Here is an 18,450-nt window from a genome sequence, read left to right on the forward strand (position 1 = left end):
TTAGAATTTGATAATATTGTTTTATACTGATTTCAGTTTATGTCGAGTTTACCATCTTAGGTATTTGTTTTACTCTAACCTAACAGAACGTATTTCGTCATGAATTCTACCAGTGGTCTTCAACTACTACAAAATGGCGGACCTTTGAATAATTATCTGAATACATTGACATTTAACTACATACTACGAGGTAATAAGCTTGAGGTCACAACAGAAGATGCTCGAAATGGTTGCCTTGAACTTCTTTACATATGAACAGCCTTTCCAATATTTCACGCCGAACATTTTCGAACACAGTAACGTCAATATCTCTACTAATATTTATTATTCTCCGCCATATATCCAATACTGAAGCAGGTTCAGTTTCGTACACCCTTTGCTTCAAATAGCCCCATAAAAAAAGTTCAAAGGTGTCAAATATGGCGAGCGGGCTTGCAATTCTATAGGACTTCGACGGCCAATCCAACGACCGGGAAAAGTAGTATCCAAATAGTTTCTTACTTGTCTGGAGTAATGTGGTGGTGCTCCATTTCGTTGAAATACAATATCCATATCGAATTCATTAGAATTTGCTTCGACGATTTCAGTGATGAGAGGGTCAACAGTAGTTTCCAGTATATTCAAATACAGTTCCCCTGTTAAATTCTGATCAATAAATAGACGTCTTACAATATGGTTTCCCAATATTCCTGCCTAAACATTATGTGTTTCCCGGAAAACGTGAGGGTTAGTGTCACTCCAATAACGGCAATTTTGTCTGTGAACATTGCCGTTTGAAAAAATGTACATTCGTCACTAAAACAAACATTGTGGAGATAGGTAGGATGCCTTGCAATGGTTTCCGTCATGATTTCGCAAAATTCTGTTCTTCGATCAGGGTCATCTTCAGTTAATTAGTGTACCATTTTAATTTTGTATGTATGATACCTATTCCTCTTCAAAAATCTCCACCTCACAAACATTGGCGACGGAATAAGTAGACTGTTCAGGATTTACTACCATCTCACCAATTATTTGCACTTGCTATTCTTCCGGAATGGACGGATGACCTGGAGGCTTTTTGTTATATCCACTACCGGTTGTTGTAAATTTGGATACAAGTTCCCTCAAATATGTTCTACTGATAACAGTCACTATTGGTCTCAAGAAAATCCCCACTGGGTCCGCGAAAGTAATTTTCAAACTACTTGGTGTATTAATGTATGGTGTGGATTGTTCAATGGCCGGATCATAGGACCTTACTTTTTCAATGAAAATCTCAATGGATTGCGATATTTACATTTTCTAGAAAATGATTTGATCCAGTTGATGGAAGATATTCCCATAGCAGAACGACATGGAATTTGGTGGCAACAAGATGGTGCTCCTCCTCACAATTCACAGGTTGTTACTGAATATCTGGATAGAACGTACCCAAATAGATGGATTGGTAATAAGGGTCCAATTCGGTGGCCGGCTCGTTCCCCAGATTTATCACCGCTTGATTTTTTCCTATGGGGTTATTTAAAAGATATTGTTTTCACTACTCCCCCTTTGAATGTGGATGATCTGAAAATGAAAATTCGACTAGCGTGCAGTGATATTACGCCTGATATTATAAGAGCGACTTGTACGAGAGAAGTGATTCGACGTTTCGAAGCCTGTATAACATCTAATGGGCATCACTTTGAACAATTTTTATGACTTATTTCTAGGTACCTACCATTCTTATGAAATGATTTATCAAGTTATATTATTTACATTGTTATTAATTAAAGATTTGTTTTCGAATACACCTCTTTCAATTTCGCAATTGTTTCATTTTCAAAATGATTCCTGACTGAATTCCACAACTCAAAATTGAAACCATTACTTCGAACACCCAAAATTTTGACTAATTTTCATGTGATCTGATGCAGAGAGAATAATTGTATGAGATATTTTAAAAAATAATAGTCGTTCTCAAGACTTTACATTTTAAGCAATAACTCAACAACGCCGTAACCGAATTTCAAAAACCAAACATGAAATGATATCAGAATTTAACGTAGCATCTGAATATGTAATGATATACAGGGCGTTCTATTTAAAAAAATGGAATTTTGGTCTGTAGCACCTACACCAAACACCCTGTATATTTAAAAATTATATCAAAATATAGCTTTCACGAACTCCTAAAACTTTTGTATGAAACATTTTTGTGTATCTCCTTCAACAAACCAGATATTGCCTGTCACATAAAATGTGGGACACCCGGTATACTCTTTCTTGTACTATTGTTTCCGTATTCTGTACTCAGGTTTATCAACTTTGAGGTCAGTAGCTTTTTCATTATGCATGATTATTATGGGTTAGATCAAATGATAAGAGTCGGTTCTCTGGTGAAACTATGAAGAGATGAATCGATCCCTCTACCTGATATCTTGGAGGACTCCGATTTTCCAGTTTTACTAGTTTCATAGAATCGAAATAGTCACCAGTAGTAATGTTTCTGTTTGACCCCTTTATTGTGTAATACCTAGCAAAGACTACGTATTCTAGTGTTACCGCAACTAAATACCTCCTCTGCGTGCGGGAGGCCGAATTCAAGCTTGAGTCATAGTCAGGTAGCGGTTCGAAAGTATCGGCCAAGCTACATATTTCAATCGGCTCTATGAGAAACACGACACTTTGATAAGTTTGTCAGTTTTTTTCCAGCATGTTTCAGTGCAACACCCCATCAATGCAGTTCGCCTATGACAATTTCTTACTGAACAGAAAAGATATAGTTCCTGCAGGGTTTCCTCCTCTGAGCTCTGGTTGCGGCATCATCAAAACAAAAAAAGAAAATAATCTGAAGACGCATCAAAAAATTTCTCGTTGTGCTATCCGTGGAGAAAATAGCATTCAAATCTTCATGACTCAACGACCTGAGACGAGAATGTTTATGTTTCTATAATGCGGTAAGGATTCTCTTCCAACATTGGAGCGAACCCCACAAAATTTTACGTTCATTCTTATGATTATTTTGCTCAAAATTTTGTCGGTAATGAGCAAGACACCGAGTAAATAACAAAATATGTTATTGGCTTTTTTGTGAAGACTGGCCAGGGTGTTCAGATATTCATTCGAATCTGTATTTTTTCAAATGATTCTGGAGCTTCAACCATTTAGATGAATTTGTGAGAGTGACATCCTCATCACTATATTTCTTTTTGTTTCTGCAGGAATCAACAATGCGATCAAACTCGTCTGGGACCATTATTTTGCATTCCGTCCAGTCCTGTAAGTTCAGGTAGTCAATATGCATCGATTACCTTTCGTGAAAAGGCATTATAATCAACGTAGAAAAAATGAAAAGTAATTCCCTAAAATTAAGCCTGTCAGTTCTGTTTAGGCAAGAAAGTGCGCCGAAATGTAATTTCACTCAGATCACTTTGACTCGTTCTGTTAGGTCGAGGATATCAATCTCTAAAATTGAATTTACGTTAAAAAAATTCACCAACCTTAAGGCGAAATAAAATTGACACAGATTCATTATTTACCGAAATATCAAAATTGAAAAGTTGTGGAGTGAAATCAGGTGCAGATCTAAGGGGGTCAATAAACTCCAGAATGACTCAAAAAAGGCCCAGAAGTCTACAGAAACATATTATAAAATGAAAAACATGAACAAAACTCGAAATGAAGAGAGCTTCCAAAGTCAAAACGATAATTAGTATGGCTACGTTCAATTTGTTGGTAGCATTTTTTCAATAGTTAGTTGGCCACCCTGTACAGTTAGTTCCCCTTAGAACGGCGTGTTGAATCTGTGCCTGAGTCAAGTTCAGAAGAATATTTCATACTCACCAATATAAATATGAATGGATTCAGTAGCTAGGCCATCCACCACACATCCAGTCAGACGTGACAAGGTTCCGATGAGAATTAATATAGATTCTCTAACCTTCATCCACTTATGTAAAATACCGATCACAACCAGGATGGTGAAGATCCCTATCACAGTACTGACGCTACTGTATATGTTGAACATTGTCAATGTCCAATGTAATTTTTCCCTGAGGTAAGGAAACATGAGTGAACCTTCACCGGAGAAGGAAAAAACCATCACTGCAGATATTATTGCCATCATTAATATTTTTGGTGTTTTGAAATTTCCTCGAGTTTTGATGGCGACTTTTATCATTTCCTTCAAATTTTCTGTTTGGACTAATCCCTTAAGTTTTCCCTGAAATAAATAGTTCATGGAATATCTTCAATGGTTTTTTTCTCAAGGCAGAAAATGAATAGAAACTTCAATAGAAAAGGTGAATTTTTGAATATACTCGTAAATTACAATGACATATATTTCTGAAAACAACAAAATGTACTATTTCTGGATAAATGAAATTGAAGAAAATATATAGATGAGGATTATTTCGAAAATATTGATGAGCAAATTATTTCATGAAAATCAACGCGTTTCCCTAATTGTCTAGGTCTTTTTTCAAATGTTTCAAAAATTATATATTTCTCAGCAATTAAAGACATCATTTAGCACTCACTCATTCTTCTCTGTTTCTCCGTACTGGCACTTTAAAGAAGTAAACACAAGTAAGTTCACTCTCCGCCATATTTCGGTCAAGATTCTCCACCTCGAATTTTATGCGCGGCCAAACTACAGCACAACGGACTGAATCTGAGGCGTTTACCAAGCGAGCCAAATTGAGCCAAATTATTACAGAGTGAGTCGTTGTAAGTGGTGGTTTTGTATTTGTGAAAAATGTGTGTCTAGTTTCAAAATGAGCAAGTGTCGAGCTGTGGGTTGCTGTAATTTGCATGGTGATGTCGACATTCATTTTTTTCGATTTCCAATTGACGAAAAAAGGTATGTTTTTCTATTATTCACAGGGTGTAACTAAATAAGTGTAAAACATTTGAGGAAGTGATTCCTCATCGAAAAAAAGATAGGATCTTTCATATAAAGAAATTTCATTGGAGCATCCCTTGTTAAGATACAGTCCCTTAAAGGGGGTACATAAAATTTGTATAACAATTTTTTTCACAAGCACTTTAAAAGTTACAATATTCAAATTACCCTGACGTTTTGTACTACTGAAAAGACACTTAGCCAGTAATTTATTTGGTTTACCCCATGGTTGTGAGGGGTGGAAAACGCAACCCCTAAAATTTATTTCCAATGTAACTTTTTGTCTTATTATTTGTTTACCATTTAAAAATCTATTTCCGATAGCCTGTTTCATTCTAAACAAAAAATGTCTCTTGGGTTTTTTGTCCAAAAGAAACCAGTTCGCAGCAAAACATTATTTTAGGAACAACTACAGAGATATATCGACAAAAGAACGCAGGATTGTGGTCGCCATCGAGAAGTACGAACACCACAGCTTGAGGAAGCAGTACTTGATTTGATTGAAGAAGAACCCACTACCAGTACTAGAAAGATTGTTTTTCAGCTAAATGTTGATCATATGACGGTATTTCGAATTATGAAGGAACAACTCTTATACCCTTACCATCTGCAACGAGTACAGGCACTGTTACCGCGAGACTTTCCGAACCCTCTTGAATGTTGCAATTGGATGCTGAAAATGATTAGAAGAAATTGTGACTTTGAAGACGATAGAATTCACAGACGAATGTAGTTTTTCTTGGGACAAGATTATTAATTTTCATAATTACCACATATGGGCTGATGAAAACCCTCACGCTATTGTCGAAACTAACCATCAAGAACAGTTTTCTCTTAATGTGTGGTTCGGAGTTGTTGGGGATGATTTAATTGGGCCTCATTTTCTACCTCCTCGATTAAATAGTGAGGCATACGTTCAATTTTTAAAGTCCATCTAGTATTGCGGGTGGAAGTTTCTTTGGGCGTCAGAAGGGATATGTTTTTTATGCATGATGGGGCTCCCGCCCATTTTAGTCAAGTAATACGTCAGCATTTAAATGAAACATATGCAAATCAGTGGATAGGTCGAGGAAGACCACAGAACTGGCCCGCTCGAGCCCCGGATCTCAATCCTCTCGATTTCTCTATTTGGGGCCATTTACAGCATTTGATTTATCGTACTCCTGTTCTCGATGTAGAGGACTTAATAAACCGCATCATCGATGCGTGCAGGGTAATCAGAGAGACTCCAGAAATATTTGAGCGAATACGTGGCTCAATGCGCCGACGTCTAGACGCATGCGTAATGTCTGAAGGTAGACATATTGAACATTTACTATGATTTCTACATGTTGTGTGTTTTGGTATTAATAAATTAATGTTTTTTTATTACCCTTTAATCGTTTAATGCAGGTACTAACTACAAAATAACAATAAATCCAGTTCGCATTTAGAACGATGTATCTCAATGTAGTTGTTCGTAAAATAATTTTTTGCTGCGAACTGGTTTATTTTGGGCAAAAAACCCAAGAGACATTTTTTGTTTAGAATGAATTTTTAAATGGTTAACAAATAATAAGACAAAAAGTTACATTGGAAATAAATTTTAGGGGTTGCGTTTTCCACCCCTTACAACCATGGGGTAAACCAAATAAATTACTGGCTAAGTATCTTTTTGGTAGTACAAAACGTCAGGTTAATTTCAATATTTCAAGAAATGAAAATATTTTTCAGCAAATTGACTGTAATATAAAAAAAAAGGAAAAAACATGACTGGACAAATGAGATTCATTGAAGGATGGCAGATAACAATTTCGGCATTTCTGCAACTTTGAGAAAACCTACATAGTGAAGGAGACTCCTACATATTGACTAGGAATATAAATCAGGACTCTGTGGAAATTTATTTTGGTCAACAAAGAAATACTTGTGGAAATGCCAGAAACCCAACTCCTATCAAAATTGCCAGAGCATTCAAAAACACATTTACTCTTCTGTATTTCACACAGACAGACGGAACTAACTGTCTAGAAGATACTAGTGAGATCCTATCTAGTATTACAGATGCAGTCATAAATAGAATGAAGATTCTTGTGGAAGTTCCAAAAAATCCCTATAAACCTTTGAGAGTAGAGACAAATAATTATAGAACTCTAGCCACTCCAGAAGGCAACAGCTTGGGCTATGTTTTTAGACATATTTTGAGAAAATGTTTGAGAAAACATTCATGTGAAGTATGTACAAATTTTGCCACGGTGGCTAGTACCACACTGAATGAAACAAATGTATATTATATAGTCATTTCAAGGCATATAGTAATACAGTAGCCTAACAGTTTGGAAGTTTATATATGCCTCCAGATTCATTTTTACAATGTATCATTCATCTAGAGACAGAATTTCTTAATCATTTCAACAATTTACGGGCCACTGATTGCATAGGTAACCAGCTCAAAACAATGTTTTCAAAAATCAACATTCTCACCCTTGTGATAATTTTCCTTTGGGTTATTTATTTCACCTTTTCACAAGGGTATGAATTGATTATACTTTGAAATTTGTCAAGAGAAATTTGAAAACAAATGTTAAAAAAAAAATAAAAAACTCATCATTCTGAAAAACCTTTAGAATAGATTAGCATAAGTTTTTGACTTGAATTGTATAATCTTACTATATAAAATATATGTTTATTTCACCACCTTGTCTTATTTTTTATCAATTCCTAAACAGTTCACAATCATATGAGACATTTATTGGCAGCTCCTCGTACCAATTATGAAGTCAGATCATGGTCACATATTTTTTGATCGAACCTCGTGTAGAGGTGCACAACAGCTCTTAGCCTACACCCTCCTGCTCCGCTACATGCCAGCAAAAAATATCTCTCGACCCGAAACATCACCGGGAGTGAATTTACTTCTGTTTACTTATATTTGGTGGTACTGGTAAGTCCTAGGAGCTTTTCTGGATGTTGAGTGTGAGCTTCTCGAAAAACATGAGGATTTGTATCGCTCCAAATTCTACAGTTATGCCGGTTAACCTCTCCAATTAGTAAAAAACTGCATTCGTCAGAAAAGCAAACGGTGTACTAGAAATTTGGGTTATTGTTGATACGCTCGGACATAATTTCGCAAAACTCTTGCCTTCGATCCCAATCATCATCATTTAATTCATGAATTAATTTAGTTTTGTACGGATGGAACTTGTGTCTATGTAAAATTCTGAAAACGTTACATTGACTAATACCGGAAGCTGCAGAAAGTTGTCGTACAGACTGCGTGTCCAACTTATGCCAAAGTGTCCTTGTAGCCGCTCAGACACAATTTTGTTTTTGGTAATAAAGGCTAACCAGCTCAACACGTTCTTGCAATGTGTACACCATATTTTTTGAAATTTTAAACAAATCAGCAAAGTAGTAACTCAAAAGATTGATTTCAATTCTGAAATGATCGAAAAAACGTAACAACCAGATAATCACCTTCTGAGCACAAAAAAATTAAGGGTATGTGTGTATGTGTGTGTGTGTATAACACACACACACACACATACACACAGTGGTACTAATATGTGAAAAAAAGTTAGAAATAGTATACGAGTATATTATTTGAATCAACTCATTCATGAATAGCTAATCTTGGGAGTATGGGTATCCATATTTTTCACTTTACCTACTTTTAATGAGTTGAATAATTTTATTTCAGTAGATTTTTATTTCACGGATTTCAAACAGAAACATTGTTATAAAGCTTCGGGCGTAAGTAGAAGTAACTTCTCTGCAGAATTTTTTTTTCGCTTCTGAAACGTGAAAGGAATGATCTTAATGTCTCGTATTGTGTATATGAGAGATATTAATGAGTTGTTCTCTTTGCTTATGTTGTCTAGTTGACATAAAAAATATCTGGACAAACATCAAGAAAGTAGGTTTCAGCGTACAAGTTGTCAGAAGAAAGATAAGTACTCGTGTATATTATTTTCAATATTCCCTAAGATTGAATCATAGTTTTTTAATCGAATGAGCTTACTTTTCTATAACTACTGCTGAATATTTGATAATTACTACAGAGTTCATTTCAACAACCTTCTTGACATGAGGTTATTGCAGACCTCATATTGCTGACACTTGGAAGTAGTTGTTAACGCCACTGGTTGGAAGTAAAAAAGAAATACAATTTTACTGAGAAGTGATCATATAAAAAAAATAAGCGAGTACTTCATATAATTGGCGTGAAGTTATCCACAGATTTCTGGCCACACATGCCGACGTAGAGGAAAATAAAAATCTGTGGTTGGGATACAAAATTATTAGCACCCGTACTAATATCTGTGGCTGGAAATACCTATTCACTATAGGTTGAACGTGAAATTATTGAGACTATTTGGTGTTTAACATTTTTATAGAGTCTTGAGTAGACTGAGGCGTTGATAATCCTTTTCTCATCAACAATACAGATTAAGGGAAAGATAAAATTGAAAATATTAGACTTACTTTCCAATACCCCATATAGAAATGATATCCGATGATGTGCGTCCATCAAAATCACACAACTTCCATAGTTTCTTGAGAAGATTAACTTGGTGATAACAGTTTTCTTGTTATCTAAACAGATTTCGACCAAGAAATTGTTGAAACAATCAGACTCATTTTTTGAAATTCCTTGTATTCATGAAAATCACACAACTCTTATAGAATTTTGAATAGATCAACACAGTGAAAACCGTTTTTTTTGTTACCCATACGGAATTCGAGAATAAAATTGTTGAAACGATCAAACTAACTTTTTCAACCCCTTGTAGAATTGAAACCAGATGATGTGCGTGCATAAAAATCGCATAAGTCTTATGGAATCTTGGGTAGATTGACGTAGTGATAACAATTTCCTTGTCACCCGAAGAGACTTCGAAAACAAAAATGTTGAAACAATCAGACTCATTTTTTGAGATTCCTTTCAGAATTGGAACCAGAAGATGTGCGTTCATGAAAACTACATAACTGTTATGGAATCTTGGGTAGATCGATATAATGAAAACCGTTTTCTTGTCACCCATACAGATTTCCAGGAAAAAATATTGAAACAATCAGACTCACTTTTTAAAACACCTTGTAGAATTGGAACTAGAAGATGTGCGTTCATGAAAACTACATAACTGTTATAGAATCTTGGGTAGATCGATATAGTGAAAACCGTTTCCTTGTCACCCATACAGATTTCCAGGAAAAAATATTGAAACAATCAGACTCACTTTTTAAAACACCCTGTAGAATTGGAACTAGGAGATGTGCGTTCATGAAAATTACGAAACTGTTATATAATCTTAGTTAGATTGATACAGTGTAAACCGTTTTCTTGTCACCCATACAGATTTCCAGGAAAAAATATTGAAACAATCAGATTCACTTTTTAAAACACCTTGTAGAATTGGAACTAGAAGATGTGCGTTCATGAAAATTACACAACTGTTATAGAATCTTAGTAAGATCGATATAGTGTAAACCGTTTTCTTGTCACCCATACAGATTTCCAGGAAAAAATATTGAAACAATCAGACTCACTTTTTGAAACACCTTGTAGAATTGGAACTAGGAGATGTGCGTTCATGAAAACTACATATCTGTTATAGAATCTTGGGTAGATCGATATCGTGAAAATCGTTTTCTTGTCACCCATACAGATTTCCAGGAAAAAATATTGAAACAATCAGACTCACTTTTTAAAACACCTTGTAGAATTGGAACTAGAAGATGTGCGTTCATGAAAATTACACAACTGTTATAGAATCTTAGTAAGATCGATATAGTGTAAACCGTTTTCTTGTCACCCATACAGATTTCCAGGAAAAAATATTGAAACAATCAGACTCACTTTTTGAAACACCTTGTAGAATTGGAACTAGGAGATGTGCGTTCATGAAAACTACATATCTGTTATAGAATCTTGGGTAGATCGATATCGTGAAAATCGTTTTCTTGTCACCCATACAGATTTCCAGGAAAAAATATTGAAACAATCAGACTCACTTTTTAAAACACCTTATAGAATTGTAACTAGAAGATGTGCGTTCATGAAAATTACACATCTGTTATAGAATCTCAGGGAGATCGATATAGTGAAAACTGTTTTCTTGTCACCCATACAGATTTCGATAAAAAGTGTTGCAACAATCAGACTCATTTTTTGAGATTCCTTGTAGAATTAGAACCAGAAGATGTGCGTTCATGAAAATTACATAACTGTTATAGAATCTTGGGTAGATCGATATAGTGATAACTGTTTTCTTGTCACCCATACAGATTTCGAGAAAAAAATTGTTGCAACAATCAGACTCATTTTTTGAGATTCCTTGTAGAATTGGAACCAGAAGATGTGCGTTCATGAAAACTACATAACTGTTATAGAATCTTGGGTAGATCGATATAGTGAAAACCGTTTTCTTGTCACCCATACAGATTTCCAGGAAAAAATATTGAAACAATCAGACTCACTTTTTAAAACACCTTGTAGAATTGGAACCAGAAGATGTGCGTTCATGAAAACTACATATCTGTTATAGAATCTTGGGTAGATCGATATCGTGAAAACCGTTTTCTTGTCACCCATACAGATTTCCAGGAAAAAATATTGAAACAATCAGACTCACTTTTTAAAACACCTTGTAGAATTGGAACTAGAAGATGTGCGTTCATGAAAATTACACAACTGTTATAGAATCTTAGGTAGATCTATATAGTGAAAACTGTTTTCATGTCACCCATACAGTTTTCGAGAAAAAAATTGTTGCAACAATCAGACTCATTTTTTGAGATTCCTTGTAGAATTAGAACCAGAAGATGTGCGTTGATGAAAATAACATAGCTGTTATAGAATCTTGGGTAGATCGATATAGTGAAAACTGTTTTCTTGTCACCCATACATATTTCGAGAAAAAAATTGTTGCAACAATCAGACTCATTTTTTGAGATTCCTTGTAGAATTAGAACCAGAAGATGTGCGTTCATGAAAACTACAAAACTGTTATAGAATCTTGGGTAGATCGATATAGTGAAAACCGTTTTCTTGTCACCCATACAGATTTCCAGTAATAAATATTGAAACAATCAGACTCACTTTTTAAAACACCTTGTAGAATTGGAACTAGAAGATGTGCGTTCATGAAAATTACACATCTGTTATAGAATCTCAGGCAGATCTATATAGTGAAAACTGTTTTCATGTCACCCATACAGTTTTCGAGAAAAAAATTGTTGCAACAATCAGACTCATTTTTTGAGATTCCTTGTAGAATTAGAACCAGAAGATGTGCGTTCATGAAAATCACATAACTGTTATAAAATCTTGGGTAGATCGATATAGTGAAACCCGTAACCTTGTCACCCACACAGATTTCCAGGAAAAAATATTGAAACAATCAGACTCACTTTTTAAAACACCTTGTAGAATTGGAACTAGAAGATGTGCGTCCATGAAAATTACACAACTGTTATTGAATCTTAGTTAGATCGATATAATGAAAACCGTTTCCTTGTCACCCACACAGATTTCCAGGAAAAATTATTGAAACAATCAGACTGACTTTTTAAAACACCTTGTAGAATTTTAACTAGAAGATGTGCGTTCATGAAAATTACACAACTATTATAGAATCTTGGGTGGATCGATATAGTAGAAACTGTTTTTTTGTCACCCATACAGATTTCGATGAAAAAATTGTTGCAACAAACAGACTCATTTTTTGAGATTCCTTGTAGAATTGGATACAGAAGATGTGCGTCCATGAAAATTACACAACTGTTATAGAATCTTGGGTAGATTGATACAGTGGAAACCGTTTTCTTGTCACACTCTTCTGATTCCAATTCTACAAGGAATCTCAAAAAATGAGTCTGATTGTTGCATAATTTTTTTTATCGAAATCTTCATGGGTGACAAGAAAACATTTTTCACTTTATCGATCTACCCAAGATTCTATAACAGTTATGTAGTTTTCATGAACGTACATCTTCTGGTTCCAATTCTACAAGGAATCTCAAAAAATGAGTCTGTTTGTTGCAACACTTTTTATCGAAATCTGTATGGGTGACAAGAAAACAGTCTTGTTGTCTGTTTGTTGCAACACTTTTTATCGAAATCTGTATGGGTGACAAGAAAACAGTTTTCACTATATCGATCTGCCTGAGATTCTATAACAGATGTGTAATTTTCATGAACGCACATCTTCTGGTTCCAATTCAACAAAGTGTTTTAAATAGTGAGTCTGATTGTTTCAATATTTTTCCTGGAAATCTGTATGGGTGACAAGGAAACGGTTTTCACTATATCGATCTACCCAAGATTTCATAACAGTTATGTAATTTTCATGAACGCACATCTTCTAGTTCCAATTCTACAAGGTGTTTTAAAAAGTGAGTCTGATTGTTTCAATATTTTTTCCTGAAAATCTGTATGGGTGACAAGAAAACGGTTTACACTATATCGATCTAACTAAGATTCTATAACAGTTGTGTAATTTTCATGAACGCACATCTTCTAGTTCCAATTCTACAGGGTGTTTTAAAAAGTGAGTCTGATTGTTTCAATATTTTTTCCTGGAAATCTGTATGGGTGACAAGAAAACGGTTTTCACTATATCGATCTACCGAAGATTCTATAACAGTTATGGAGTTTTCATGAACGCACATCTTCTAGTTCCAATTCTACAAGGTGTTTTAAAAAGTGAGTCTGATTGTTTCAATATTTTTTCCTGGAAATCTGTATGGGTGACAAGGAAACGGTGTTCACTCTATCGATCTACCCAAGATTTCATAACAGTTATGTAATTTTCATGAACGCACATCTTCTAGTTCCAATTCTACAAGGTGTTTTAAAAAGTGAGTCTGATTGTTTCAATATTTTTTCCTGGAAATCTGTATGGGTGACAAGAAAACGGTTTACACTATATCGATCTTACTAAGATTCTATGACAGTTGTGTGATTTCCATGAACGCACATCTTATAGTTTCAATTCTACAAGGTGTTTTGAAAAGTGAATCTGATTGTTTCAATATTTTTTCCTGGATATCTGTATGGGTGACAAGAAAACGGTTTACACTATATCAATCTAACTAAGATTCTATAACAGTTGTGTAATTTTCATGAACGCACATCTTCTAGTTCCAATTCTACAGGGTGTTTTAAAAAGTGAGTCTGATTGTTTCAATATTTTTTCCTGGAAATCTGTATGGGTGACAAGAAAACGGTTTTCACTATATCGATCTACCCAAGATTCTATAACAGTTATGTAATTTTCATGAACGCACATCTTCTAGTTCCAATTCTACAATGTGTTTTAAAAAGTGAATCAGATTGTTTCAATATTTTTTCCTGGAAATCTGTATGGGTGACAAGAAAACGGTTTACACTATATCAGTCTAACTAAGATTATATAACAGTTGTGTGATTTTCATGAACGCACATCTTCTAGTTCCAATTCTACAGGGTGTTTTAAAAAGTGAGTTTGATTGTTTCAATATTTTTTCCTGGAAATCTGTATGGGTGACAAGAAAACGGTTTTCACTATATCGATCTACCCAAGATTCTATAACAGTTATGTAGTTTTCATGAATGCACATCTGCTGGTTCCAATTCTACAAGGAATCTCAAAAAATGAGTCTGATTGTTGCAACAATTTTTTTCTCGAAATCTGTATGGGTGACAAGAAAACAGTTATCACTATATCGATCTACCCAAGATTCTATAACAGTTATGTAATTTTCATGAACGCACATCTCCTAGTTCCAATTCTACAAGGTGTTTCAAAAAGTGAGTCTGATTGTTTCAATATTTTTTCCTGGAAATCTGTATGGGTGACAAGAAAACGGTTTTCATTATATCGATCTACCCAAGATTCCATAACAGTTATGTAGTTTTCATGAACGCACATCTTCTGGTTCCAATTCTAAATGGAATCTCAAAAAATGAGTCTGATTGTTTCAACATTTTTGTTTTCGAAATCTCTTCGGGTGACAAGAAAATTGTTATCACTACGTCAATCTACCCAAGATTCCATAAGACTTATGCGATTTTTATGCACGCACATAATCTGGTTTCAATTCTACAAGGGGTTGAAAAAGTTAGTTTGATCGTTTCAACAATTTTATTCTCGAATTCCGTATGGGTAACAAAAAAAACGGTTTTCACTGTGTTGATCTATTCAAAATTCTATAAGAGTTGTGTGATTTTCATGAATACAAGGAATCTCAAAAAATGAGTCTGATTGTTTCAACAATTTCGTGGTCGAAATCTGTTTAGATAACAAGAAAACTGTTATCACCAAGTTAATCTTCTCAAGAAACTATGGAAGTTGTGTGATTTTGATGGACGCACATCATCGGATATCATTTCTATATGGGGTATTGGAAAGTAAGTCTAATATTTTCAATTTTATTTTTCCCCTAATCTGTATTGTTGATGAGAAAAGGATTATCAACGCCTCAATCTACTCAAGACTCTATAAAAATGTTAAACACCAAATAATCTCAATAATTTCACGTTCAACCTATAGTGAATAGGTATTTCCAGCCACAGATATTAGTACGGGTGCTAATAATTTTGTATCCCAACCACAGATTTTTATTTTCCTCTACGTCGGCATGTGTGGCCAGAAATCTGTGGATAACTTCACGCCAATCTTCATATATGGGGTCAACAGAAAATTCAAACTCCATTCATCCAAGATACATTTTCTGAAATCTGCCCCATCCATGGGGCTGATTTCATACGAAACATGAATGCAATCCAGTAAATTACTAACTCATTAATGGAACGAGACAATTTCCATTCCAGCTCCAATAATACTTTATTAACTAAAGAAACTTGAGAGAAGTATCTGTTGATGTATCTAGAAGAAAATATGTGTCATGTTCTTAACAAGTTATGAAGGATGAAAAAATGCTGGATCATAGAATGAATAAATGAAAAGCAGAATGTGCAAACAGGAAAACGATGATGAAAAAAGTTGGTTCGAGACACGTATAGTGCCAATTTCCATTCCAGCTCCAATAATACTTTATTAACTGAAGAAACTTGAGAGAAGTATCTGTTGATGTATCTTGAAGAAAATATGAGTCATGTTCTAAACAAGTTATGAAGGATGAAAAAATGCTGGATCATAGAATGAATAAATGAAAAACAGAATGTGCAAACAGGAAAACGATGATGAAAAAAATTGGTTCGAGACACGTATAGTGCAGATGGCCGAAACTACTAGGTTCAGTAGAATTTTCATCGCTAATAGAAAAACCCAGACGACACAATGATGGTGAAAAACGCATTCCAGATGAATTAGACATACCTCAGTCTCCACGTTTTCAATTGATTCAGGTATACAATAAACGGTATAGATAAATCCGATTGCATTGCACACCGCAGCTGTAACGAATACAGTCTCATAGTTGGTTACATAAAATAAAGCTGATCCAGCTAAGTTTCCGGTCACATTTCCGAATGCCATGAAAACTTCAAAGATTGTCATCCTAAAAAAGAATACAAGAAAAGTGTGAAACCCGGTATAGGAGACTAAAATTCAACTTCTAAATTATTTCGGTAAAAAATATCCTCCTTCACTCTACAGAGCTTCCGACAATATTTATGGTCTTTATCACGCCCACAATATAAAAAGTGTGTGGTCAGATAACTAATGCCTTATACAGTGCATTTCTTTCATGCCCCCCCCCTTTTATTTTTTGAACATGTCAACTAAAAAAATCGAAATTTGGGATAATGAAATTGAAGCATGAATACTTTATTTTGAAGTCAAATTGACAGATGAAACTTTCGAAATGGCGACTGGGCGCCATTTGGGAAAAAATTAAATGGAAAGGGGGGTCTTGTGACACACCTTTTTAAAGCTCCTGACAAATGCTTCACAACCCTAGAATATAATGTTAATATCTTCAACTACTACAAAATGGCGAAACTTTTAGTAATTGCGTGAATACATTGACATTTAACTACATAATATGAGGTAATAAGCTTGAGGTCTGTTTTGAAGATACTCGAAATGGTTGCCTTAAACTTCTTGACATATGAACAGCCTAACCGATATTTCACGATGAACATTTTCGAACACAGTAAGGTCAATATCTCTACAAATACTTATTATTCTCTGCCGTATATCCAATTTTGAAGCAGTTTCAGTTTCGTACACCTTTTGCTTCGAATAGCCCCATAAAAAAGTCCAAAGGTGACAAATCTGGCGAGCGGGCTGGCCATTCTGTAGGACCTCGACGGCCAATCCATCGACCGGGAAAAGTAGTATCCAAATAGTTTCTTACTTGTCTGGAGTAATGTGGTGGAGCTCCATTGTGTTCATTGAAACTCCTTTCGGTCTCAAGTTACGCGTCGCACTGTAAATAAAAATCGCTTCAATTTTTTCTTCCAATGGACGAGAATTAACCATTTTAGACATTGTTGTAAAACAGAAAACTAAATGAGAATAACTGAACAATGATGTTCATTTTCGTACCGGCATTTTTTGTCGTTTTTGTAAACAAAAAATAACTTAATAAACCTTATCGGGTTGTTGGAATTGTCATATGGCAGATAAAAAGGAATATTTCTAGAAATATCGATATTAATGTGTTTATCTTCAGGAAATAATTAAATGTTCCGCCATTTTGTAGTAGGTGAAGATATTGACATCATATTCTAGGGTTGTGAAGTATTTGTCAGGAGCTTCAAAATGATGTGTCACAAGACCCCCCTTTCCATTTAATTTTTTTCCCAGATGGCACCCAGTCGCCATCTTCAAAGTTTCATCACTTCGAAATGAAGTATTTATGCATTAATTTCATTATCCCAAATTTAAATTTTTTGAGCTGACCCGTTCAAAAACTAAAAGGGGGGGGGGGCATTAAAGAAATACACTGTATAAATGGTGAAAACTTTTATTATAGTCTTCAAAGAGACAATTAATATTGTCGAAAATTTTATATTAATTGATAATACCACCAGAGATGATGGCAAACCGGATGAACACCCGGAAAAGCATCTTCACAGAGTTATGTCTCACAAAGAAAGAGCGATAACAAGTCTTGATGGTGCCATCTGAGATAATCACAAAACGTTGACTTCTGAAAAATACACAACGGATGTACACCTAGAAAATCTATATATATAGAAAAAATTATCATGTTATTCCTCAGGCACAAAAATAAATTTTCCAACACTCTTATACTTACCTGGCTCCGAAACTGTATAATACTTTTCCTGAGGAGATTCGTATTTTCCGAATGATTCAATTATTTGAAAAAAAATTAAGACGATTAATTTTTTCCCAACCTAGGATAGTAGTTTCCGATTTTGTTGTAGTGTATGTATACAGTGTGTCAATTTTAAAACTTACAATGGGCTATATCTCACGAACAAAAGCTGATATCGAAAAATGCTTGAAACCGTTTCTAGGACAGTAAGGGGGAACTAAAGTGACATGAAAGAGAACTCACCCCCATCAACCCTCCAGGTCCCACCCACCAAAACACAAAAAGTTTAAATTGCAAACCCCTACTTGTGATACATCATTAAAAAGACTATAAAAAATGCTATCCAATGGTATAAATAATAATAATACAGG

The 18,450-nt window shown here is 34.7% G+C and overlaps 1 protein-coding gene across 3 annotated transcripts in view; it reads right to left on the reverse strand.

Annotated features, from left to right (window-relative positions):
• The window catches only part of LOC111514101 (probable peptidoglycan muropeptide transporter SLC46), a 52,213-nt gene that overhangs the window by 6,464 nt on the left and 27,299 nt on the right, over positions 1–18,450 (reverse strand). For all 3 annotated transcript variants that reach the window (XM_074180538.1, XM_074180539.1, XM_074180540.1), the window contains 2 exons: positions 16,171–16,351; positions 3,808–4,186 (listed from right to left, as the gene is read on the reverse strand). In XM_074180538.1, the coding sequence (XP_074036639.1) occupies positions 3,808–4,186; positions 16,171–16,351 (560 nt within the window). The remainder of the gene's footprint in view (positions 1–3,807; positions 4,187–16,170; positions 16,352–18,450) is intronic.

The sequence above is a fragment of the Leptinotarsa decemlineata genome, unplaced genomic scaffold (genome assembly GCF_025532065.1).
Source record: "Leptinotarsa decemlineata unplaced genomic scaffold, Ldec_3_MD MMD2_tig00026299_RagTag_RagTag, whole genome shotgun sequence".
NCBI classification, from domain to species: domain Eukaryota; kingdom Metazoa; phylum Arthropoda; class Insecta; order Coleoptera; family Chrysomelidae; genus Leptinotarsa; species Leptinotarsa decemlineata.